General features: G+C 38.5%; 1 protein-coding gene across 1 annotated transcript in view; it reads left to right on the top strand.

Moving 5' to 3' along the window:
• LOC125935263 (uncharacterized) overlaps positions 1-26127 on the top strand; it is a 117992-nt gene that overhangs the window by 81835 nt on the left and 10030 nt on the right. Inside the window, exon 2 of the mRNA XM_049648900.1 lies at positions 5105-5352. Within this exon, the coding sequence (XP_049504857.1) occupies positions 5105-5352 (248 nt within the window). The remainder of the gene's footprint in view (positions 1-5104; positions 5353-26127) is intronic.

Here is a 26127-nt window from a genome sequence, read left to right as displayed (position 1 = left end):
ATGGTGCCCATTGGTCATTCATACTTACTGAGCATCCGTGTGCTGCCTTATGTGAGAAAATACCAGGAGAGGTATATGTGGGGAAATATCAAATAAATTGGGAACTCCCTTCCAAAGAGTGATCATTTTTAACTTCTGAGAATTTTATGAATCAGTCCATCAAAACAAATGTCATGGAGCTCTGCCATGTACAGGGCAATGTCCCAGGTGTGGCACAGATCTTAAGGGAGATTGATGCATGGCCCACACTAGCGTCCAGGACCTTGTGGTCACATTGGGAAGGTTAGTTAGACTCGAGCGTGTGAAAATAATAACAAGAGAGGGAGAGAAATGCAAGTTTCCAAAATTGCATCCAAAAGTTGTCATGCAACTGTGTATAGGCCCTGAGTGAATGGTGCAGGGGCTAACTGCTGTCAGAAGGAAGAGCTCACCTGTGGGCCTGAGTGGGCTACAGGATTGCCTGGATTGGACGGACTTGTGCTGAAAGTGGAAGCTGCAAGGCTTCCTAAGGCCTGTATTCAGCAATCCTGAAATATTCTTTCTGGCACATGCCATTGGTCCAAGTAAGTCACAAAGCCAACGCAGATTCAAGGGCAGGGAAATCGCCTCTGCCTGTTGAAGGGAGGGATAGCCAAGGCACATTGTACAGGCGCACAGTCACAGGAGAGTATAATTCACCGAGAGCCATTTTAAACAACCTAGCACAATGGCTCATGGTAAAACTCTGTGATCCAAGTTCTGTAGGCTTAGCTCCTGGTATGTAAAGGAGAGCTTTGGGAATTTTTTTTCTTCTCGTGTAACTTAGTTTTCTCATCATGTTGATAACAAAATGTAATTTGTTATTCCATCCATATTTAACATAGTAGATAATAACGTATAGGTGTATATAGTCTTTCTGGTTTAACATAAAAGTATTATTAATTAATGATATTGAATCAAGCTGTCCTCACTTGTGTTCACCTGCCAAAATTTAGGTATCGCTGACATTCAAGATGGTGGATGATAGAAGGGAAAGGGTAAGAGCGTTGGAATCAGACTGATTCCACATTTAGGTTCTTGTCTCTGCCACATAATAGTGCTGTGCCTCTTTCAGCCTTCACATCCTTACCTGTGAAATGGGGATAATAGCACTGCCTCTGCAGGCATGTCGGCTGTTATTGCTAGTTCTGAAGAACTAACTGAAAGAATTTAGTTTTCATTTGGTTTTTAGAAACTCATACTTCTGGGGCACCTGGGTGGCTCAGTCGGTTGAGCCTCCGACTTTGGCTCAGGGCATGATCTTGCAGTCTGTGAGTTCGAGCCCCACATCGGGCTCTGTGCTGACAGCTCGAGCCTGGAGCCTGCTTCGGATTCTATGTCTCCCTCTCTCTCTTCCCCTCCCCTACTCATGCTCTGTCTTCTCTCTGTCTCAAAAATAAATAAAAACATTTTTAAAAAATTAAAAAAAGAAAGAAACTCATATTTCTATTTAAAGATTACAATTTGACTATATTTAGTTGAGGGCAATGTATTTTGTTTTTGATCTTTTAGATGAGCCTCTCAGCGGCCCAGTTTTAAAAGTGTATCATTACACACTCTCTTCAGAGGTGGCTTTTCTAGAACACAAATTCTTTATTTAAGCCACTTTTTGTAGACTAGAGCTTCACAAGTCTGGACAGAGTTGGGTTTCTCACCAGGGTGCGCCCATAAGTGTGCCACAGGCAGAGGAAAGGCATCCTCTGCAGACAGATGTCTCCACTTAGTGAGGTAGTCAGTTCAGTTCAATAAGCACTTGTTTTCCCCTGAGCAGTTTGTGCTTAATTACTAAAGACTTAATCATGAAACTGGGGCATTGTGAAAGATGTACGATCAATAGTTATAACGTAATCATTAATGGATACTATTTATTGAGTACTTAATATATGCCAGGAACTGTTAAGTGCTTTACATGCATTATGTCATTTATTCTCAGAAAACTGCTCTGAGATAGGTGCTTTTATTATTCTCAGGGTTTTTTTTTTTTAATTTTTTTTAACGTTTATTTATTTTTGAGACAGAGAGAGACAGAGCATGAATGGGGGAGGGTCAGAGAGAGAGGGAGACACAGAATCCGAAGCAGGCTCCGGGCTCTGAGCCGTCAGCACAGGGGCCCGATGCGGGGCTCGAACTCACGGACCGCGAGATCGTGACCTGAGCCGAAGTCGGCGCTCAACCGACTGAGCCACCCAGGCGCCCCATATTCTCAGGTTTTTTTAATGTTTATTTATTTTTGAGAGAGAGAGAGAGACAGAGTGTGAGTGGGGGAGGGGCCGAGAGACAGGGAGACACAGAATCTGAAGCAGGCTCCAGGCTCTGAGCTGTCAGCACAGAGCCCAACACAGGGCTCTAACCCACGAACCGTGGGATGGTGACCTGAGCTGAAATTGGACTCTTAACCGACTGAGCCACCCAGGTGCCCCTATTATTCTCATTTTTAAAACCTGAAAAATGACATAGGAATTTATGAAAGTGGTGGAGTATGTTATAGAAAGTTACAAAATACAGATAGGCAAACATAAGAGTGAAGACACCATTTTCCTACCATTCAGAAAATGTTAGTGACATCTTTTTACGTGAACTTCTGGAATTTAGAAAACCTCTTTATTTCCTACCAAGCCTAACTGTTAAGGCTATTATCTGAAAATATAAACAAGAAATTTCTATATTAGAATATAAAATTTTTATATTAGAACATTGACCCTTGCCTTCTATTTGCATTACTGCTTTAGCGATCCTAACATCCTGAAGTCTTGGATGAATCCAGCTGAATATTAGGTTGTATTCAGGGAAGGGAAAAAAAGATAAGCATATGAATGCACTAAAACAAAACAAAACACTGTTCCAGTGTTAGTTATTGCTGGGGAGGAATCACAAAATCTCACTGGCAGAAATAAGACCTTATCCTTGATCATACATCTTGGGGTCAGCTGAAGTGGCTCTTTTTAGGCTACGGGTCTACAGGTTGGCTGAAGTGGGGCCCAAACTAGAGGGTTAATGGCTACTGTGGTTTGTTCTTTTCACAATGAAGGGAAAAGTGGCCAGGGACAAGCCCAACTGCATAAATATATATATATGCTAACATCCCAGGGAACCAAAGCAAGTTCGATGTCAAGCCTAAAGTTAAGGGAAAAGGAAAGACATACCTACCATGAGTGTCCTTAGCCCTGAGGTCAAGGCAAGGGTATGGATGTATAGCACTACTCCAGGGGAATGAAAAGTTAAGACTAATAATTTAATCTGCCATTCCTACTTTTATGTGTATGTTTATTTATTCATCTACCCATCCACCTACCCTCCAAATAGAAAGATATAATTATATGTACATAGGCATATACATAATACACATATGTACACACACATACACACACAATAAAATAAAACATGTAGCTATGTGTAAAAATATTTCTAAAACATGAAGATGGAATGACATATGGGAGCAGGGTGATTGGCTAGAGAAACTAGTGTAATATAGCAGAAAACCCCAATTAAGAGTAAATATAAAAGCATTCCAAGGACAGGAGGAACAGAAATTTGACAATAAACTGGACACTGGGAACCAGGGAGGGGGAAATTAAGGGTAAGATGGAGTGAAGGAGAAGAAATTAAAATTATCTATCATTCCATGAGCGTCGGGAAGGTGGGGAAACTGTAGTAGTCCTGACCAGGAGCAGCAGTGGTGAAGGGTGGCTGGAAGACAGCAATTGGTCTTACTTTGCATGGTTAGGTTTCAGATATCAGCAAACATCAAATTGGCCATGTCCTCAAAATAATTGAACTTTGGTGGTGTGTTGAGACAGGAGCACAAGTTAGCTTTGTTTGTGACCGTGGATGAGTTTCTTATGTCTCTTCCAGCTCTTAAATTCTGTAATCCTTTGACCTTCATTGAGACTTCTAGTTGGAGCAATATGAACAATATGTTTCCCCAAGGAATGCAGATAGAAAAGAACAAGACTTATGTGTCAGGGGTCAAATGATGTCCTCTAGACAAGTGCTCTTGGCCAGGATCATGTTGTTGTTCTTATTGTTCCTTTTTAATTAGTTTTATTTTTGATTTTTAAATTTGAGAACATACAGGCTGGGTATCCTTCTCTAGTCCAGCCCCAGACTCAACCAGCCCCTCTTGTCTTAAATCCATCCACTTCTCACATTTACATAATGTCCTAGTCCTGGAAGATGTGTGGGATTTTGACTCCTGCTCTGAGTCTTAGGGCTAGTTGCTGGTGAGAAGATGGAAAATACTCAAAGAAGATTAAGAAAAACCAGAGGTAGGCCAGCAGTGAGTCATGCAAGTTGAGATTAAATAGTCTTTGAAAGAAGTGCTAAAGTTTGCTGATTGGTTCAGAACAAGCTTGTTAAAATCTTTGTTGTTCTTTTACAACTGGACTAGATTTTAAACTCTGCCAAAGGGAGAAACAATGTCTTTTCTATGTTCTGAAACTTTATCTTGTAGTGAGATTACAGGGCTGCATTCTACAGGTGCTCCATCAATTTCAAAAGAAAGACAGGGAGGAAGAGGCCTGGAGACAGGAGGAAAAAGAGAACCAAAAGATTCTAAGTTGCTCCACTCTTCCAAATAATTTTTTGGGTTTTTTTGAGGAGAGAGAGAGAGAGAGCAAGTGAACACAAGTGAGTGAAGGGCAGAGAGAGAGAGAGAGAGAGAGAGACAGACAGACAGCGAGAGAGAGAGAGAGAGAGAGAGAGAGAGAGAGAGAGAAAAGCAGGGCTCACCTGAAGCAGGGCTTGTGTTTTTACCCAAAGCAGGGGTTGTGCTCACCTGATGTGGGACTGAACTCATGAACTGTGAGATCATGACCTGAGCTGAAGTCAGATGCTTAACAACTGAGCTACCCAGGCACCACACTCTTCCAAATAATTAAATAGAGTTCTTGTCTAGAATCACCCAGATGAAACATCTTTTTGCACACTTACCACTTTTCTAGAAGCAATGAGGAAGTTGGAAATAGGTTTCCTGTGTGTGGATATGTTCAAGAAATGCTCTTTCCACCCCTCCCCCACCCCCATTGACCACGTTCTCCAGCTCAAATGTCTCTCCTAACAAGTTTTCTTCTGTCCAACCCTCCTGTAGAAATGACTTATTGATGGTCTGCCGCCAACTGAATATGGAAGAGTCTGTGGCTGAGATCATGAACCAGTTGGGTGCAGATGAACATGGGAAGATTTCCTTTCAGGATTTTACAAGGTGCCGCATGCAGCTCGTTCGAGAAATTAGGAAGGAGGAAGTAGGTCTTTCTGAGAAGTCAGACAACTCCTGTAAAAAGAAGAAGCTGAGGGATAGAATTGCATCCTGGCCCACAAGCAGCGACAACAGTTTGGGTAGGTACAACCAGGCAACAGTTTGGTAGTGCTCCACTAGCCCTGCTTGGTGACCTCTGTAAATGAGAGTGGCCTGCCCAGCCTGCTGCTGGCTCATCCGCAGGCTGTCTTCTTGGCCACACTTTCCCTGGGTGAATGTTCCCTACTTCCCCCAATTCTGCCTTACAGTTTCACAGTTATGAGCTTAGTGCATTCTTTATTTTAGTTCTTCCATTTTCCAAGCGTAATAATGCATAGCTATTTAGCTGTTGGAGAAGAAGGGGGCACATTGGATGGGAAAGGTGGTGACTGCACCAATAGGCCTCAGAAGCTATTTGGGGACTCCTTCAAAGTTTAGTGCAGCTCTGTGCAGTGAGGTTTTAAAAAACCCATCTCTTGTTTCCTTAATCTTTAAAATTTTTTCTACAGAGTTTTCCTGTTCATAAGTATTATTGTTTCCTACTAGTGCAAGATAAGCAATTAGAAAGAAAGGCCCCACAAATGTTGATAATTATTGAAGCTGGGTGATGGGAGCATGGGTTTATAGTACATTTTTTTGAGCACTCAAATGTTTATGTATTGTTAGTATATTTATAATTTTTCACAATGGAAAGATTTAAAGGGAAAAACAAGAAGCATCTGAAAGGGTAGCCTGAACAAAGGGCCAGAGGAAAGTATCTGAATTTTCTATTATATTTAAAGGAATTAAAAAAAAATTTTTCCTTGAAAATGTTTCCTGGATCTCTCTCTTCCTCTGTTTCTTTTTCTCCGAGGTAGATCTAGTGGCAGGAAACAAAGCTCCATGTTAATTGTCCATCATTTGTTAAATATATACTAATTAGCATAGATAATTATGTAGTGCCCCACAACACACACACACACACACACACACACACACACACACATTCTGAACAGTGCTCTTGGCAGTGAAATCATTTGGAGCATTATTATTGAGTAATTGAAATAATAAACGTGTCCTCATATCCCCTATGCCTTACTATCTTAATGGATTCCATTTTAGCTTCAAATCAGATGTCTGGTAATGCATGTGCTCTCAGCATAATAGGTAGAAATATTTAATTTTTGAAGTAACATTTTTCCGAGTATTAAAGTAATATATGTTCATTATAGAAAAATAAGGGGGGAAAGGCAATCAGAAGAAAATAAAAATCATCCTTAATATCTCACATCCAGAAATAATAGCTACTGTTTAGATTTCTCTTTCTCTTTCTCATGTGTGTATATGTGATTTAATTGTTTTTTACTATTTTTTTCACATACTTTCTATAGTTTTGTATCCTGAAATTCTTCCTTTGCATTTTCCTCATGCTTTTTAAAATGTTTATTTATTTATTTTGAGAGAGAGAGTGAAAGAGAGGATGTGTGTGTGTGTACACACATGTGCTGGGGGGCAGAGAAAGAGGAAAGAGAGAGAGAATCCCAAGCAGGCTCTGTGCTATCAGCACAGAGCCCGACATGGGGCTCGATCCTATGAATGTGAGATCATGACCTGAGTCGAAATCAAGAGTCGGACACTTAACCAACTGAGCCACCCAGGTGCCCCTCCTCATGCTTTTAAATAGCATTTGAAAGTATGATTTGTAATACTTGCGTGACCTAAAATGCACACACAGTAATGTGTATTAAATGAAAGAATGAGTGGAATTCTTTTTGTAAGCTGTATTTTCTAATTTTTCTGCCAAGAACATGGCCATCTTACATAAATTAATAAGCACACACACATACACATTTGGAGTAAACTGTAGTATATTCCAACGAGTGAATCACATGTGGTCACTGAAGTAATATTTACTGTGTATATAGGAGGAATGCTTGTATGGAAAAAAACCTATACAGTCAAAATTTTTATTTTAATGTGTAGTTTATAAATATTCTAAAAGGGACAGTTTTGATAGAATTGCTGCCCACATCTAATTGAATGGGCCATTTCATAGGATTGCCCTAACTAGAGAAAGAGTTGAAAAACAATTCCTTTCAACCTTTGTAACTGTATGACTTGGAGAAAAAAGAGGTAATTGAGGGCTGGTGAGTCATAAAACAGTTTGTGAACTGAGGAAATGCCAGCAGATGTGCAACCCTGTGCCAGTTTATCCTGGTAGTTAAAGCTTCAAAGTCAGATCATTTGAGTGTGAATCCTGGTTCTGTCACTTCCTGCCTCCATGACATCAGACAAGTTACTTAACTCTCCATATCTCAGTTTCCCCATCAAGTGTAGTATGAGAACAATAATTGTTATTTAAAGGAATTTAGATGTTAAATATACATATGAAAAGCACATAAAACAGTCCCTATCACATAATTAGCCCTATATACAAGTTAATATTATCGTTACTGCCACTCAGTTTCGTTTCCTATTGATTGTCACAGTTGCAACTCGTATGTTGGAAAACAGTCTCCTCTTCAATCCAATGTGAGACAAATACATTTAAAACTCTACAATAATTAAACAATGAGTTATGAGTCCCTCTCTTTTCCACATTGCAATCTTCCCTTCTGATTCCATGTAGGTAGAGTCTAGTACTTCCCATCTTGGGATCAGGGGAGCCCTTTCCTGGCTCCGTGTCCCTTCTGGCTCCTGTCCCACTTCTATGCTCCTCTTCTCAGCAGAACTTTATGAAGAGTTTGTCTACACTGAGTGTTTACCAGTCCTCACCTCTGCCTTCAACCCACTCTTCCCAGCTTTGGTCATCACTGCTCCAATGGACCCGCTCCGATTGCCTCCATGTTGACCAACTTGGTCCTCTTCTGGATCTTTGCCATTTTACTCAGCTGACTACTCCCTCACTCCAGCTGCTCTTTATTCTTTTTTTTTTTTTATAATTTTTTTTTCAACGTTTTGGGACAGAGAGAGACAGAGCATGAACGGGGGAGGGGCAGAGAGAGAGGGAGACACAGAATCGGAAACAGGCTCCAGGCTCCGAGCCATCAGCCCAGAGCCTGACGCGGGGCTCGAACTCACGGACCGCGAGATCGTGACCTGGCTGAAGTCGGACGCTTAACCGACTGCGCCACCCAGGCGCCCCCGCTGCTCTTTATTCTTTTGGACTTCTCAACACAACATTCTCCTGGGTTTCTTCCTGCCATTTTGGCTTCCCTTTCTCAGTCTTGGTCTCTAGGGTGCCTTGGAGTTACGATCTCTCCCAGGATGATTTAGTGCCCATGACTTCAAATAATGTTTTTTGTACCAGCGACTCCAATGTATGTATCTAGCCCTGCTTTTTCCCATGAGCTGCCAAATCAGGTAAAAATGACACATATTCCTGGATGTCTTATAGACCTCTCACCTTTAACACGGTCAAAAGGATTCTTGACCCCCTTCCTCTCAGGGTCACTGATCTCCCAGATATCCCCATATTGACAATATCACCACCCTCTCATTTGCTCAAGCCAGCGAGTCCTGTTGTCTCTTTTGTCAAAATACATCCAGAATCTGTCTACTCTCCTTTGCTCCCTTGCCACCACCCTTGCCTAAATCACCATCATGTCTTGCCTTAATTACTAAGATAGCCTATAACTGGCATCCCTGATGCCTACCTTGACCCCCTGTATTCCATTATTTATCCTGCAGTCAGAGTGGTCTTCTTAACATTATGGAAACATGCTTAGCTCATTCCCATGTCTGCAGCATTCCATGGCTTCCATATCATCTAAAATGATGTCCAAATTCCATACTGCAGTCTGGCTCATACCCACCACTGTAAGTGTTATCATGCTGATTGCCCTGACCTATTATGCTTGTTCTAGCCACACTGACCTTCCTGTTTTCCTCTAACTTAGAAAATTGAGCCAGCCTTCAGCCTTTGCCCTGGCCCTTTCCTCTTGTCTAGAACACTCTTCTTTCTGACCTCATTTTCGGTTATTCAGATTTCATCTTAAATATTCCTTCATTAGAGGCCTCTTCTTTTTTCTTTTTTCTTTTTTTTAATTTTTTTTTTTTAACATTTATTTATTTTTGAGACAGAGAGAGACAGAACATGAACAGGGGAGGGTCAGAGAGAGAGGGAGACACAGAATCTAAAACGGGCTCCAGGCTCTGAGCTGTCAGCACAGAGCCCTACGCGGGGCTCGAACTCACGGACCATGAGATCATGACCTGAGCCGAAGTCGGATGTTTAACCGACTGAGCCACCCAGGCGCCCCAGGCCTTTTCTTTTTTTAAAAAAATTTTTTAACATTTATTTTTGAGAGACAGAGTGAGCAGGGGAGGGACAGAGAGAGAGGGAGACACAGAGTCTGAAGTAGGCTCCAGGCTCTGAGCTGTTGGCACAGAGCCCGATGCGGGGCTCAAACTCACGAACCATGAGATCATGACCTGAGCCAAAGTCGGACGCTTAATCGGCTGAGTCACCCAGGCGCCCCTAGAGGCCTTTTCACATGCCCTGTTGCTTCATACCACTTATATCTCACATTACATTACATTATGTACTTATTCTAAGACTCATTTATGTATCTCCCCTAGTACAATGAAAGTTCCACTAAAGTACTGACAGCCTTACAGGGGTACTACTATACCCCAGCACCTGGAACAGAGCTTGGCATATTAGAGATGTTTAGTGTATATTTGTTGCATTTGTTGAATGGGCAGTGCACAGTGTTCATGCTTTTTCAGGGATAAATGGCAGCACAATGCATGGTTCCAGGCACCAAGGAACTTATAATTTAAATGTGAAGTTATAATCACATGGCAATTTAAGTAGCAATAAAATTTAAGTTAGAGTCAACAGAAGTTTAGAAGCAACTGAATGGTGCAGAAGATAAGAAAGACTGTGAGCAGGAGTTTCAGGCAAGTTTTACCTGTGGTTGCAGTATGGACAGAAGTAGAAAGAATGTTGTACTGCTGTAAGAAAAGCCTGAGAAAAAGTTAGGTTTAACAGTAAAGTGTCAGAAAGATTTTATTGTCAGTCGTGACATTTCACACCACATCCACAGCAGGGAGTTGAGTTGGCAGAAAAAGAAGAATTATCAAAACATTACATGCTCAAGTTGGAAGAGGAATTTCGTAAGATTCATTTTTCTCAAATGTTTTCCACAGAACACCGGTTTCAAAGGATGGTCATAAATATTTTGTGAAGAAAGAATTACTTTTTTAAATACATTTGAAAGCTTTGGATTAAACTAGATTAATAGTTTTCTTTATTGCAAGACATCTCTGAGTCTTTAATATACTAATATTTCTTGCGACTCTCCAGGAGAAGAATAAAATATATAACATTTCACACATTTAATTGACCATAACTTTTATTTACAAATCTTCGCTTTGTCCTTACATTCTCCGCTGAAATATACTTTGGGGAAAAATTAAGATATCTGAACAACTAGATCATAATAGATTTTTATATCTCTTTTATGTCCACTTAGAAATAATATTAAAAATTTCTAATGTCTTTCAGACAACAGTTATATAAAACTTAAGTTATAGAAATAACAATGTTAAAAATGGTTAAAAATTACTAATATTTACTGTGCACAAGGCACTTTGGTAGGCACTTTACTTGTATTATATGCTTAGAAAGAAATTCCAGGTTTACCACTGAGTGGCTATGGGATTTAGGTTGCATTCTTGATTATTCTCAGCTTCAGTTTTCTTATCTGTAAAGATAAAGTGGTAATACCTGCATTAGAGGATAATTGGAAGGACTTAGTGAGATATCATTTGTAAAGTTCCTACACAGTACCTATTCACATTAGGTTTTCAATAAATAATAGTGTTCCTATAATAATTATCATTATCATCTCTAATCCTTGTGACTACCTTCCAAGTTTAGAATAGAATCCTCCATAGACAGTGGAAGACACTGAGACTTGAAGAAGTTACTTGCCTTGCTCTAAGCCACAGAGCTAATAAGGAGTTGAGAACACTAAAACGTTGATTATTGAAAGATGATTCTTGGAGTCCCCTGGAACTTAGTCTTAATGATCAAGATGCCAACTAAAAGAATACTGCCATCCAGAGGCCACTCCCAGAAATTGTCGGCACATGGTCCCCAGGGTCTTGAGAAGGGATCTGAGAGGACAATTCCTGCTAGGTAAACCCATCCCTTTGGCAGTGAAGTGATGGCATACATTACATCAAAATAGTTATGAGGTTTAATGTGTGCTCCCTAATTTCCCAGTGGAAAATAAGTGATTTAGATTTATTATAATCACTTGTAATTTTCATTTAAAATTTTGTGATTTAATTTTTTTCATTTTGAAATGTAAATTTTAAAAATTAAATCACATTTTAAAAACCATGATTTAATTTTTTTTTTCAATTTTCTTTCTTTGTGATTAGGAAAGACTGGAGTTAAAAAAAAATCCTAACTTTAGATATTTATACATGTTCACCATTCCATTGAAGCCTTTATTTAAACATGCCCTTTTAAATAAATAGTTTTTTACTTCAACCAACCTGTAAACTTTACACATGATTTCCACATATTTTTGTCAAATGTGTGAATTTTGTGAAAGAGGTAGTGCTTCAGGGTGAGGACCACTGAAAAACACCACTGAATTGCCTGAGGAGAATTGATAAAATCCTTCAAGTTTGCCTAATGAGGTTGTTACAAGCCTATGCTTTTTAGATCTTTGGGGGCACTTGTTTTTCTTCCTTTGGTCAGATCTCAGAGAGCCCAAGAACTTATTTGAATCAAATCCCTATAGTTTTAAAACATTGTTTAAGACAGCAGACATTAAAACCTGTTAATTAATACAACTAAGTTTAATTTATGCTAAGATTAGAACACTGGGCACATTTTCCAATAACCTATATCTTCAAAGATACTTTATTGGTCTTGCCTTAAGTTATATTCCCACCTGATGTTTCAGACTTCATTACTGCTCTGGTAATGCCCCTGTGGTCCAGCAGGAACATACAAAGTACTGAAGTGTCTCAGAGAAACCAAAATAGCAAGGCTTTTACTTAACAGGAACTCAAAGTAAAAAAAATAGATCAAAGAACATATAGTTTAGGCAGAAAGGTCTCCAAACCCCACATGTAAGGAGATACTGATTGCTTATCAGATCTAAAGAAATAAATAAGCAGCTCCCTGAATGTTGGTTTAGTATCTTGCTTTCAAAAAATTAAAACCACAATTAGTTAGTATACATAAAACCTGTCTAGTCCTGACACATCCCAATTTTTTCCAGAATGAATGTTACTCTTAAATATTGTTGGGGCTTTTTCTGTGTATATAAAAATTCTCCTAAACTCTTGAAACAGGTTAAATTAAGTGAGACAAGAAGGCATTTTCCAATTCAGCTGGGTTATCCCTAGTATGTAGGTTTCTGGCTGGTGAATTAAGAAAATAAAAAAATGTTTTAAATCCCCTATGGGTTCTGTGTGAGCAATTAATAATTAACACAGAGTCTTTTAAATAAAATCACTCATGAGAGTGATTCAGTGTTAAAAGTACTGCCCAACTAGCATAAAACTAGACTGAAATCACAGTAGATTTTGGTCCCACTTGAAGGTTCTGGAAGTTTGTTTTTTTACTGGCGGTAGTGGTAGTTTTTTTTTGCAAACTCTTAAGCTCTATGTCACAGAGTGAACAATATGTTTATTTAATTTATTCTACTCCTAAATCAGGAGTTAGAATAGGCTTTTAAAGTCTTTAAGTAATAGATACCATTTCACATTTTTTTTTTTTTTTATGATTCCAACAAGTACAACATAGTTTTGTTGCATTACAAGGTCCTATATTGATTTGCCAAAATTTTGCAGTTTGGAGACGGAATTGCCTTCTTTCTTTTTTTTTTTTTTAAGTTTTCATTTAAATTCCAGTTAGTTAACATACAGTGCCATATTAGCTTCAGGTGTACAATACAGTGATTCAACCCTCCATACATCACCTGGTGTTCATCACAAGTACACTTCTTAATCCCCATGGCCTATTTAACCCATCCTCCCACCCACTTCCCTTCCAGTAGCCCTTAGTTTTTTCTTTATAGTTAAGCGTCTGTTTCTTGGTTTCTCTCTTTTTTCCTCTTTGCTTATTTATTTTGTTTCTTAAATTCCACATATGAGTGAAATCATATGGTATTTGTCTTTCTCTGACTGACTTACTTCACTTAGCATTATTCTCTCTAGCTCCATCCATGTCCTTTCAAATGGCAAGATTTTATTCTTTTTTATGGCTGAGTAATATTCCATTATATATATATATATATATATATATATATATATATATATATAATCTCACATCTTCTTTATCCACTCATCAATTGATGGACACTTGGAAAGAATATCCAATGGGAAAAAGAATGTCTCTTCAACAAACGATGTTGTGGAAAGCTGGACAGCAACATGAAAAAGAATGAAACTGAACCACTTTCTTACACCGTACACAAAAATAAATTGAAAATGGATTAAGGAGCTAAATGTGAGACCTGAAACCATAAAAATCCTAGAAGAGAACACAGGCAGTAACTTCTTTGGCATTGGCCATATCAACTTCTTTCTAGATATGTCTCCTGAGACAAGGGAAACAAAATAAAAAATAAACTGTTGGGACCACATCAAAATAAAAAGCTTCTGCACAGTGAAGGAAACAATCAACAAAACTAAAAGACGACTTATGGAATGGGAGAAGATATTTGCAAATGACATATCTGATAAAGGGTTAATATCCAAAATATATACAGAAATTATACAACTCAACACCCAAAAGATGAATAATCCAATTTAAAAAAAAGCAGAAGACATGAATAGACATTTTTCCAAAGAAGACATACAGATGGCCAACAGACACATGAAAAGATGCTCAACATCACTCATCATCAGGGAAATGTAAGTCAAAACTACAATGAGAATCACCTCACAACTGTCAGAATGGCTAAAATAAAAAAACACAAAAAATAACAGGTGTTGGTGTATTGTTGATGGGGAATGCAAACTGGTGCAGGCACTCTGGAAAACAGTATGGACGTTCCTCAAAAAATTAAAAATAGAATTACCCTCTGATCCAGCAATTGCACTACTAGGTATTTACACAAAGAATACAAAAGTGCTAATTCAAAGGGATACATGTATCCTTATGTTTATAGCAGTATTATCTACAATAGCCAAATTATGGGAACAGTCATTTCACATTCTTTTGTTGCATAATAATAATGCTGTCAAGCAACTGTCTGTAGTTTGATTGGTCTTTAGACTTAGTTTGGGTAGATTTGGTCAGTTCTCTGATTAATTTAGTTGACTTATATCTCTTTTTATTAATCATTGCCTTTCCTATTTTTGAGCAGTTCCTAAACCCTCCTGATTTGTCTGTTCATACTTCTTAGAGCCTAGGCTTCGAAATGCTTTGCAGCTTCCTGCTTCACTCCTTGAAACATTCTTTTTTTTTTTTTTAATTTTATTATTATTATTTTTTTAGTAAGCTTTATGACCAATGTGGGGCTTGAACTCACGACCCTGAGAGCAAGAGTCATATGCTCTACCGACTGAGCCACTAGGCACCCCCACTTCTTGGAACATTCTTGCAACCATGAAAAGAAGTCTGGGCTAGACTAACAACGGTGAGGGACCACACAGAGAGGCCTAGGCAATAGGTAGCATCATGGCCCAGACGCATAAGTGTGCATGTCTTAGTTCTTCCATCCCCAGGCGAGCTATCAAATGACTGCAAGTTATGTTAGTGAGTCTAGATGAGATAAGATGGAGAACTGCCCATGTAAGCCCCGCCCAAATTATTGACAAATTATTGACAGAATCACAAGAAACAATGAGTTATTGCTGTTTCAAGTCACTAAGTTTTGTAATGGCTTGTTATGTGTCAGTAGATAAGTGATACACATAAAGAATTACCCTTAAGTTTGTGAAATTATTATGAATATGAATGAAAACAAAAGGCCCAAAGCCATCTGTAGATTCAATGCAATCCCTATCAAAATTCAATGCATTTGGGGTGCCTGGGTGGCTCAGTCCGTTGAGCGTCCGACTTCAGCTCAGGTCATGATCTCGCAGTCTGTGAGTTCGAGCCCCACATCGGGCTCTGTGCTGACAGCTCAGAGCCTGGAGCCTGCTTCGGATTCTGTGTCTCCCTCTGTCTCTGCCCCTCCCCGGCTCATGCTCTGTCTCTCTCTCTGTCTCTCTCTCTCTCTCTCTCTCTCTCTCTCTATCAAAAATAAATAAACATTAAAATTTTTTTTAATTCAATGCATTTTTTTCACAGAAATAGAGCAAACAATCCTAAAATTTGTATGGAACCACAAAAGACCCAAATAGCCAAAGCAATCCTGAGAATGAAGAACAAAGCTGGAGGCATCACACTTGCTGATTTCAAGCTATATTATAAAACTATAGTAATCAAAACCATATGGTATTGGCATAAAAACAGACGCTACACCACAGGAATAGAATCAAGAGCCCAGAAAAAAGCCCATGCATATAGTATCAGCTGATATTTGACAAGGGAGCTAAGAATCCTGAATAGGGAAAGGATTGTCTCCTCAATAAATAGTATTGAGAAAACTGGATATTCACATGCAAAAGAATGAAATTGGACCCCTGTCTTACACCATTCACAAAAATTAACTTGAAATGGATTAAAGACTTAAATATAAGACGTGAAACTGTAAAACTAATAGAAGAAAATATAGGAAAAAGCTCCCTGACATTGGCCTTGGCAGCAATTTTCTGGATATGACCCTAAAAGCACAAGCAACAAAAGCAAAAATAAGTAAGTGGGACTACATCAAACTAAAGGTCTTCTGCACAGCAAAATAAACAATTAGCAAAGTGAAAGGAAACCTATAGAATGGGAGAAAATATTTGTAAACCATCCACCTGATTAAAGACTAATATCCAAAATATATGAGGCACTCCTGTAACCCAATAACAGGGAAAAAAATGCAAATTGAAAATGGGTGGAGGACTTGAATAGACTTTTTTCCAAAGAAGACTTACAAATGGCCAGCAGGTACATGAAAAGATACTCAACATTACTAATTATCAGGGAAATGCAAATCAAAGCAGCAATGAGATATCACCTCACACCTGTTAGAATGTCTACCATCAAAAAGACAAGAGATAAGTACTGGCAAGGATGTGGAGAAAGCAAACCCTTGTACACTGTTGGTGTACAAGATATTAATTGGTGCATCCACTGTGGATAATAGTAGAGGTTCCTTAAAAAATTAAAAGTGGAATTACCAAATGATACAGGAATCCCACTTCTGGGTGTATATCTGAAGGAAATGAAATTAGTATATTGAAGAGGTATCTGCACTCCCATGTTCATTGCAATATCATTCACAATACCTAAGACATGGAGACAACCTGAGTGTCCACTGATGGATGAATGGATAAAGAAGATATGGCATATATATCTATACGAGAGTACTAGTCAGCCATGACGAAGAAGGAATCCTGCCATTTGTGACAACATGGATGGAACCATGAGGGCATTATGCTAAGCAAAATATGTCAGAGAAATACAGGTACTGTATGTTCTCATTTATATGTGGAATGCAAAAACGTTGATTTCAAAGAAATAGAGTAGAATGGTGGTTGTCAGGGGTTTGGAGGCAGGAGAAATGGGGACATGTCAGTCAAAGGGTATAAGCTTAGTTATAAGATGAGTAAGTTCTAGGGATCCAATGTACAGCATGGTGACTATAATTAATTACATTGTATTATATACTTGAAAGTTTTTAAGAGTAGATCTTCAATGTTATCACCACACATGAACACAAATAATAATCATGTGGTGATGAGGTAGAGAAGAGTTCATTAGAGAGTATTTAACCTGTAATTGAGTTAAATGTCCTTGTACCTCACACTGAGTTGTGTGAACATTTGGGGAGCACATGGAAGTGGTTGGGGGTGCTGGGAAGGTTATTAAATGCCCCCAAACAAACATGGTGCATAATCTCAAGCATCAGTGTAATTGATTATTTGGAGGAAAAGTTGTATAACTTGATAAGTTTAAAAAAATTGTATTAAAGGAAATGCTGATATATGAGTAGTAGAATTCAAAATATATATGAGTTTACTTTCTTTCTTTTTTAAATGTTTTGTTTATTTTTGAGAGAGAGAACGCAAGCATGGAAGGGGAAGTGGGGGCAGGGTATCTGGAGCAGGCTCCATGCTGACAACAGTGAGCCCAATGCGGGGCTTGAACCCATGAACCATGAGACCATGATCTGAGCTGAAGTCAGAATTTCAACCGATTGAGCCACCCAGGCGCCCCTGAATTTTCAATGTAAAACATGAGACTTGAAAGAAATCTCTGGCTTGGGGTAATTACACACTTCTTTGCCCACTGCCTTTGGAGTACTTGGGTGAAGACTGAGAGAAGCACTGTATTAAAGGATTCTTTCACGTACAAACCTTAGAGCTTTTTTTCTCTTCTAGTTTGTCTTCTTGGGCTGTTTAGGGCTCTTGACATTTAAGCTGATGATCACTCTGTTATCAGACAGTAACTTACAGAGCCCATCAGGGTCAGGGGGTAAAAAGGATGTAAGGTTGCCCAAACACTGTTAAGATTACCAGCAAAGACATTTTCTAGAATGACTATTGCAATGGCTTTGCTATTTAGAAGGAGGAGGAGAAGGAGGAGAAGGAGGGAGAGAAGGAGAAGAAGAAGGGGGGAGGGGTGGAGGAAGGGGAGAAGGTGAGGAGGAGGAGAAGAAGAAGGCTCAACTCAGCCTACACAGCGACATAATTCTACAATGAAAGTGTATTAATGCAGAAAAATCTTGGTTATTACAGCAGCTTATATGTGGCATATATTGCTTTCAAATTATGAGTATAATTAAGGATATAATATGATAATCTCCTTAATATATCTCAGATCTAGTAACCTACAGATCAGCAGCATCCACTAAAACTAAATATTTTCCTTTTTCCTAAGTCAGGGAAAATAGAAAATATTGAAATAGAAAGAAAATCTGTTTGCGTTTAGCCTGAGAAATCATGTCATTTGCCATGAAGAGGCCAAGAGATCTTCTGAACAAGGGACTAGGAGAGGATATTGTAAATCACTTCACCTCAAACCCCTACCAAGTTATGACCTCACTGGTTATTTTAGGTGTTGTGGGATCTCAGATAACTGAACCCATATATTAGAATGTAAGTGCTATAAACAGCTAATGAAATCAAAGATAACAAATGACTTTGACACCATCTGAGAAAGTGAAAATAATCAAGAATCAGATGTATGTTATTTATCAGGCTGAAAATGTTTCTGTATTGGATATATTTGGACTTTGATTCTTTGTGTTTATTTGGCTTTTCATAGTCTGAACTCTGAATTCTGCACTTAAAGATGTCAAATCTATTTGTAGTACATTGACTGTCATCTGTCCATTTTGCAGTCACTGCAGGCAAAAGGAAACAATGAAGGACAATGTAAGAAGGAAAGAACAGGGTGCATTCTTTTTTTTTTAGTGTTTGTTTATTTTTGAGAGAGAGAAAGAGAAGCGAGCGGCAGAGGGGCAGAGAGAGGGAGAGAGACACGATCTGAAGCAGGCTCCAGTCTCCAAGCCATCAGCACAGAGACCGATGCGGGGCTCAAACTCACGAACCATGAGATCGTGACCTGAGCCAAAGTCAGGTGCTCAACCAACTGAGCCACCCAGGCACCCCTGGTGTATTCCTTTTTAAACTTTTAAGCAAGCATATATAAGATCATCAGATTCTCAGGTATTTTTTGAGATATTTTTTTTAAATGTTTATATTTGAGAGAAAGAGCGAGAGCAGGAAGGGGCAGAGAGAGGGGAACAGAGGATCTGAAGCAGGCTCTGTGCTGACAGCAGAGAGCCCAATATGGGGCTGGAACTCAAAAACCATGACATCATGACCTAAGCCAAAGTCGGATGTTCAACCGAGTCACCCAGGCACCCTTATTTCTTGAGATATTAAATAGTTTATATTTCTTTTGCAGGTCATTACCTCCTATAAGTCACTATGCTGTTCTGTGGTGGTCGAAATTCTTGGAAAATGATGTTTCAAGTATTACACACTGGTCCTTCTTTCTTTCTGATTTAATTTTTTGCTGTTTTTTCTGGCTATTTGGTGCTGCTCTTTTTGAATATATTATTTTAACTCACTTCCCAATGGTATAAATTACTTCATTTTAGTCAGCAAAAAATAAAAAGTTCATGGGAATCCAGATGTGCCTATCTCAAGGGTAATCCTGGCATGAAGGGCGCCCCTGATTACCTGTGTTGATTGTATCTTTTGAACGACATATAACACAATAAGATTGTTCATCTATTTTCCTTCCAGCATGATTTAACTGAAGCAATTCATTAAGTGTCACTGTATTTATGGAATGTTGAAGCCATTCCAATTTCAGTGGCAGTGGTACAATTTGGCAAGATTTTAGATATTTTTCATGGAGTAAAAATGATTTCTTGGCTGAGATAAAGGCTCAGTCTGCTCACAGAAAGTGTTTAGTTTGGCCAGACTCTTTCATTGTCCATTGTTCATTCTAGAGAATCTGTCACTCAACATTAAAATCACAAAAGGCTCAGGAAGGCTTATTTTGCTTCCTGTTTTATCTCTCTCAAGGCTACTGCAAGTTCATTGGAGAATATTAATAAAAGGACATTAGTAAGTGTTTAAATCAGTTAAATTTTTATGGTTGTTTTGGAAGCATTTTGTACGGTTTCCAGTGGATCCATTTATGTTTGCTATCTACAAGAAAAACATTCTCACTTCTAGTTGAAGCAGAATTTAATCTGATATGTTGTGTATTTATTTAGCTTTCATTTTATGGATGTGTATAAGTCAGTTCTAGGTAAATTTTAATGCAAACTAATTATCATGTCAGATTTGTCTCTTGGTATTTGTAGTGTTTTCTTTGATTTATCTGACTTAAGATTTAGAGTATTTTGATACAAGTTTGCCCTTGAATTACAGTACAGCCCAGAGGGTTTGTTACATATCATCTAGTTTTACTCTACATAGTATAGATGAGGAAATGGAGAGGAAGTGTTAAATAATGATAATTCTCATGTCACAGAGTTAGCTGGTGACATGGCTGGGGCTAGACTATACCTCTCCTGACTCCTGACTTAATTGTTTTTCTAACGGTTCACACCGCTGTATTCTTTTCTATTTTTCTCCTGCTGTATTAACAAAAACTTAGAATTCCAATTTCCAAGATGGTTTTCATTTTCTTGTTAAGAATTTCTTCATCGAGATTTAGGTGTGAACATGCCACCCTGGACTCCTAAAGAGTTAATTTAATTACCATTGCCACCTATTTTAGTTGCTTTCATGCCAAAATCAAAACACTCATTATGTTTAGATTTTTCTAGCACTTTACACAATGCCTTTTTCTTTTTACTCAGTTTGTATTATCCTTCAAAGCATTTTTCACATAGTGTATCTCATTTGGGTAACAGTAACTAGACCCAGAATCTCAGGGATGTAAACATCAACATTTTCACCTTGCTGTGTATATATCAACACAGTACTTAGTGAGATTTAATCTCACTAAGGGTGTGTTAGTGTTTAGTGAGATGGTACTGGCTTTTGGGCAAAAGCCCTCTTCATAACAAAAGCACCCATTTTAAGTGTATGCCTCTTATATGACTATCGGGACTATAATATGGTGTATACTTAGGTCTATGAAGCCACAGCCCTGAGAAGGGTGGGGTGTCCTCTGAAGGGGAAGGTGATTGCTAGTAGTTCCTCCCAGTCTGTCACCTGAGAAAGAGTAGGTCATCAGACGCAGACCTGCAGTTCATGAGGGTTGCAAATGTTTACCGAAGGCAGGTAGACAATGTAAGCAAGCAAAGTTGACTAGATGGAGGCTCCAGCAAACTGGAAGGCATGTGCCTATTTGCCAAGGGTAGCTAATGCTCAACTGTAGCCGAATGTTGCCCTGTGGGACAAGGGGCCACATGTTTCCAGATCTTGTGTGTGTGTTTCATGCCTCTGTGTGTGTGTGTGTGTGTGTGTGTTCAATGCCAGAACATATTTTTGCCTTTATTAAATATGATTTCTCCAGATTCTCAATGTTGATGGCTAAAGTTTTAAAAGAGGATTCTTAAGTAGAGCAGAACTGACAAAATATATCTGTGAGCTAGATATAGTTCATAGCCCACCAGTCTGCTACTTGTGCAGGAGATAGCTTCTTTCTCAGTCTTCATTACCTTGCTTTTGGGATGAGAGGAATTAGATTATCTGGTCTTATGCTTGTAAATATTGGGAACTGTGATAATACCCGATAGATAGGGCTGTACTGGGAATTACGATGGGGTAGGGCTAGTACCCACGAATGGTAAGTCACCTCAGATATGCCGTAGTAGTTTCTTGCCACTCCTATGTTAATTCTCTTTAGACATTTGCAAAATCTTCTATGAATGCTGCCACTTTGCTTTGTTTGGGGTATTAAGGAATTAAGAGTTGTCCATTCTTGGGCCACCATACCAAAGGGAACTAGTTCTACCTCTTTATGGCCTGGGAATGGATGCAGGCATAATTAGATGGAAATCCTAAAGGGGAAGGTGAATCATAGAGGACAACAGTTAAGGTTATGAGGTTCTTCTTCATCATCCGTTGTGGAGATTCTCCATCCATTGCCAGTCTTATAGAATAAGAGGTTTGTTTTTATTAAGGGAGTTGGCTATTTTCATACACCTTTCTGCTGATTTGCTTTGATGTTGGGTATTTTATATCCTGAGAGTCTATTCCTTTGGTATATCCCCAAGAAATGCTTTGTCCCCATTTTCTAAAAACCAAATACCAGGCAACATATTTAGTCTTATCAGTCATTCCTACTGTATATTAATAAGATAACCAGATTTTTACTTGAAGTGATTCTATTGAGGGAGGAGCCACAGGAAAGGTCTTGAAGGACAGCAGTAGATGAAGGAAAATTCGAGTTGTGAAGAAAAATCTGAGGAAGGAAGGGGGGTGAGGCTTATGAAAACCATTTTGTCTGTGTTACTCCTGCCTATGCCTGGTCTGATAAAGTTCCCATTCATCTAAGATGGCAGAGATCAGTGTTTCCTGAACTGAACCCAATAAACTACAGTCATTTTGGGAATATTGATCTGAAATCTGGAATACATCATATGGCCTAATGGGGCAAACAACCAAGGAGCACCAGATGTCTGAGAAATTCCTCTAAAATGAGAAATAGAGACCAAAACGAGAAGAAAAACTTAATTTAAATGGAATGGAGACTCTGCAAGGAGAACACTCAAAATAATCCCACTTCATGGGTGCCTAGGTAGCTCAGTCGGTTGAATGTCTGACTCTTGATTTTAGCTTAGGTCCTGATCTCAGGGTTGTGGGTTTGAGCCCCACATTGGGCTCCACGCTGGGCTTGGAGCCTGTTTGAGATTCTCCCTCTCCCTCTCCCTCTGCCTGCCCCCAAATTTAAAAAATAGAAAAAAATCCTTCTTTAATATATTATGAAATACAGGAGAAAATACGTACACACACACACACACACACACACACACACACATACAGAAACACACACAAAGAATTGGATAAAAAGAAACATTAAAATGGGGCGCCTGGGTGGCTCAGTCGGTTAAGTGTCCGACTTTGGCTCAGGTCATGATCTTGCAGTTTGTGAGTTCGAGCCCTGCGTCGGGCTCTGTGTTGACAGCTCAGAGCCTAGAGCCTGATTCAGATTCTGTGTCTCCCTCTCTCTCTGCCCCTATCCCTCTCTTCATTAAGATAAGTTATAAAGATATATGTCAAGCAAAATGGTAGTGGTTCCAGACAGAAGTTCTGAGTTGCAAGAGAAAAAGAAGAATAAAGAAAGTGGTGAACACATGGATAAACATAAATAAGCAGAGTAAAACAATAATACTGTGTTCTGGAGATTTTAGGGAAAATAAATATAAAACAATAGTAGCCTGTAAGTTGGGAGTGGGATGGATAGATTTCAAATTTTCTAAGGTCCTAATATGGTCCAGAGATAGGTAAATAAATTCATAAACTTTAGATTTTAATAAATTAAGGATGCATGTTGTAATTTCTAGCATAATCACTAAAATAGAAAGAAAATATTTTTTGTTTGTTTTTGTTTTTGTTTTTAATTTGTTTTTAATTTTTAAAATTTTTTTTTATTTTTTAAATTTACATCCAAATTAGTTAGCATATAGTGCAACAATGATTTCAGGAGTAGATTCCTTAGTGCCCCTTACCCATTTAGCCCATCCCCCCTTCCACAACCCCTCCAGCAACCCTCAGTTTGTTCTCCATATTTATTAGTCTCTTCTGTTTTGTCCCCCTCCCTGTTTTTATATTATTTTTGTTTCCCTTCCCTTATGTTCATCTGTTTTGTCTCTTAAAGTCCTCATATGAGTGAAGTCATATGATTTTTGTCTTTCTCTGACTAATTTCACTTAGCATGATACCCTCCAGTTCCATCCACGTAGTTGCAAATGGCAAGATTTCATTCTTTTTGATTGCCGAGTAATACTCCATTATATATATATACCACATCTTCTTTATCCATTCATCCATCAATGGACATTGGGGCTCTTTCCATACTTTGGCTATTGTTGATAGTGCTGCTATAAACATGGGGATGCATGTGTCCCTTCGAAACAGCACACCTATATCCCATGGATAAATGCCTAGTAGTGCAATGGCTGGGTCACAGGGTAGTTCTATTTTTAGTTTTTTGAGGAACCTTCATACTGTTTTTCAGAGTGGCTGCACCAGCTTGCATTCCCAGAAAGAAAGTATTTTTTAAAATTTTTATTTATTTTCAAAAGTTTATTTATTTAGTTAGTTAGTTACTTATTTAACTAATCTCTACACCCAAAATGGGGCTCGAAGTCATGACCACGAGATCAAGAGTCTCATGTTCTTCTGACTGAGCCAGCCGGGCACCCCTAGAAAGAAAATGTTTAACAGTCAAACCTATAGATTTAAAAAGTGAAATGAGAACATTTTTCAATGGGCAAGAAAAGAGAAATAAATATAGAACAAATTAGATGTATAGGAAGAAGAAAATGAGGTGAAAGAAATTAATCCTTGTATTAGTAATTCAATTGAAAATAAATAGATTAAATTCTATAGTTTAAAAACAGATGGTAAGAATGGATTGTAAAAATCTGCCTGACAGGGATGCCTGGGCGGCTCAATCAGTTAAGCATCCAACTCTTGATTTTGGCTCAGGTCATGATCTCATGGTTTATGAGATTGAGCCCCATGTTGAGTTCTGTGCTCAGAGTGCAGAGCCTGCTTGGGATTCTGTCTCTCCCCCTCTCTCTACCTCTCTCCCCACCTCTCAGAATAAATAAACATTACAAACATTCCTTGGCAGTGTTATTGATCTATAGGTTCATTGCCCTGCGTTCTACATATATTGGAATGAACCTATAAATCAATAACACTGCCCAAACCCCATATGATGGGAAATTAAGCAACATACTCTGAAATAGCCCATGGAGCTAAGACAAAATTATGACCATTTAAAAATAATTTGAATTGAAGGATTATGAAAATATTAATTGAAATGCAGCACTTAGAGGAAATGTGATGGCTTTATAAGAAAATAAAAAAGGGCTGAGTTGAGCATCCATTCCAAGAATTTAGAAAAAGAACAGCAAAATAAACACAAAATAGAAAAAGGGATATAATAAAAATAAGAAATATTAATGAAATACAAAACAAGCACACAATATAGAGGCACAATAAAAACAAAAGATGAGTTTTTAAAAAGATTTATGAAATTGATAACTTCTTGGCAAGAATGCTAAAGTAAAAAAAGAGAAGGCACAAATAATTGTTAAGGACAACAAATAGAGCCCATTAGAGATCTAGGATTGATTGTTGAGTGGGGAAACCCGCAACTCAATCAAGCATGGAGTCCAGGAAAGTTCTCTAGGTTGCAGTTTGGGGGAAAAGAAGACCACAAACTGTCTAGGTCCTTATCAGAAATGCGAAGCCCCTGGGCACTGTTGATTGACAATATCTGGGTTTGTTGGTTGGCTACACACTGGGCTGGCCGAAGGTCATATGCTATGTAGGTGAGGCATGTATGTAGCAGGAATAGGACATCCAGGGGCCTCTGATACGCACACATAGCAACTAAGTCAAGACTGTGTCATCCAGCCAAGCCTACCTGTTGGCAGGTTAGGTGGCCAAGTGAGGGTTTGTTATAACTGATATCAAGAGTACAAAGATACTGCAGAAATGAACAAAAAGAAAACACTATGAACAGCTCTGCCAATATATTTTAAAAATTTAAAAGAAATAAGGAGCAGTGCCTGGGTGGCTCAGTCTGTTAAGCATCTGACTCTTGATTTGGCTCAGGTCATGATCTCAGTGTTTGTGGGATCAAGGCCCATGTGGGGCTCTGTGCTGATGGCACAGAGCCTGATTGGAGTTCTCTCTCTCCCTTGCTCTCTGCCCCTCCCCCCACTTGCACTCACTGTCTCTCTCTCTCAAAATAAATAAATAAACTTAAAAAAAATTTTTTTAAGGAAGAAGGAAACTTCCAGGAAAATATAACTTTCTAAAACTAATTTATTAAGGAGTATAAAATCTGAATAGTTCTATAACTAAGAATAAAATCAAAACAGTAATTTTCAAAATGTCCACAAGGCCCAGATAGCTTCACTGTGAGGCCTACTTAACATTCAAAAACAAATAATTAGACTCACACATAAACTTAATACCAAAATGTGACAAGGACAGTATATGAAGAAAAAGTTATAAGGCCAATTTAACTTTTGAACAGAGATGCAAAAATAGTAGACAAAATACTAGCAAACCAAAATCAATAATAAATAAGATATCACATATTTTGACTATGTTGGGTTTGTCTCTTGAATGCAAGTTTGGTTTAACATTAGAAAATTAATATG

Source organism: Panthera uncia (assembly GCF_023721935.1).
Source record: "Panthera uncia isolate 11264 chromosome A1 unlocalized genomic scaffold, Puncia_PCG_1.0 HiC_scaffold_17, whole genome shotgun sequence".
Taxonomy (NCBI): Eukaryota; Metazoa; Chordata; class Mammalia; order Carnivora; family Felidae; genus Panthera; species Panthera uncia.
The sequence above is the reverse complement of the archived record's forward strand: the minus strand, read 5'-3'. Positions and strand labels throughout refer to the sequence as shown.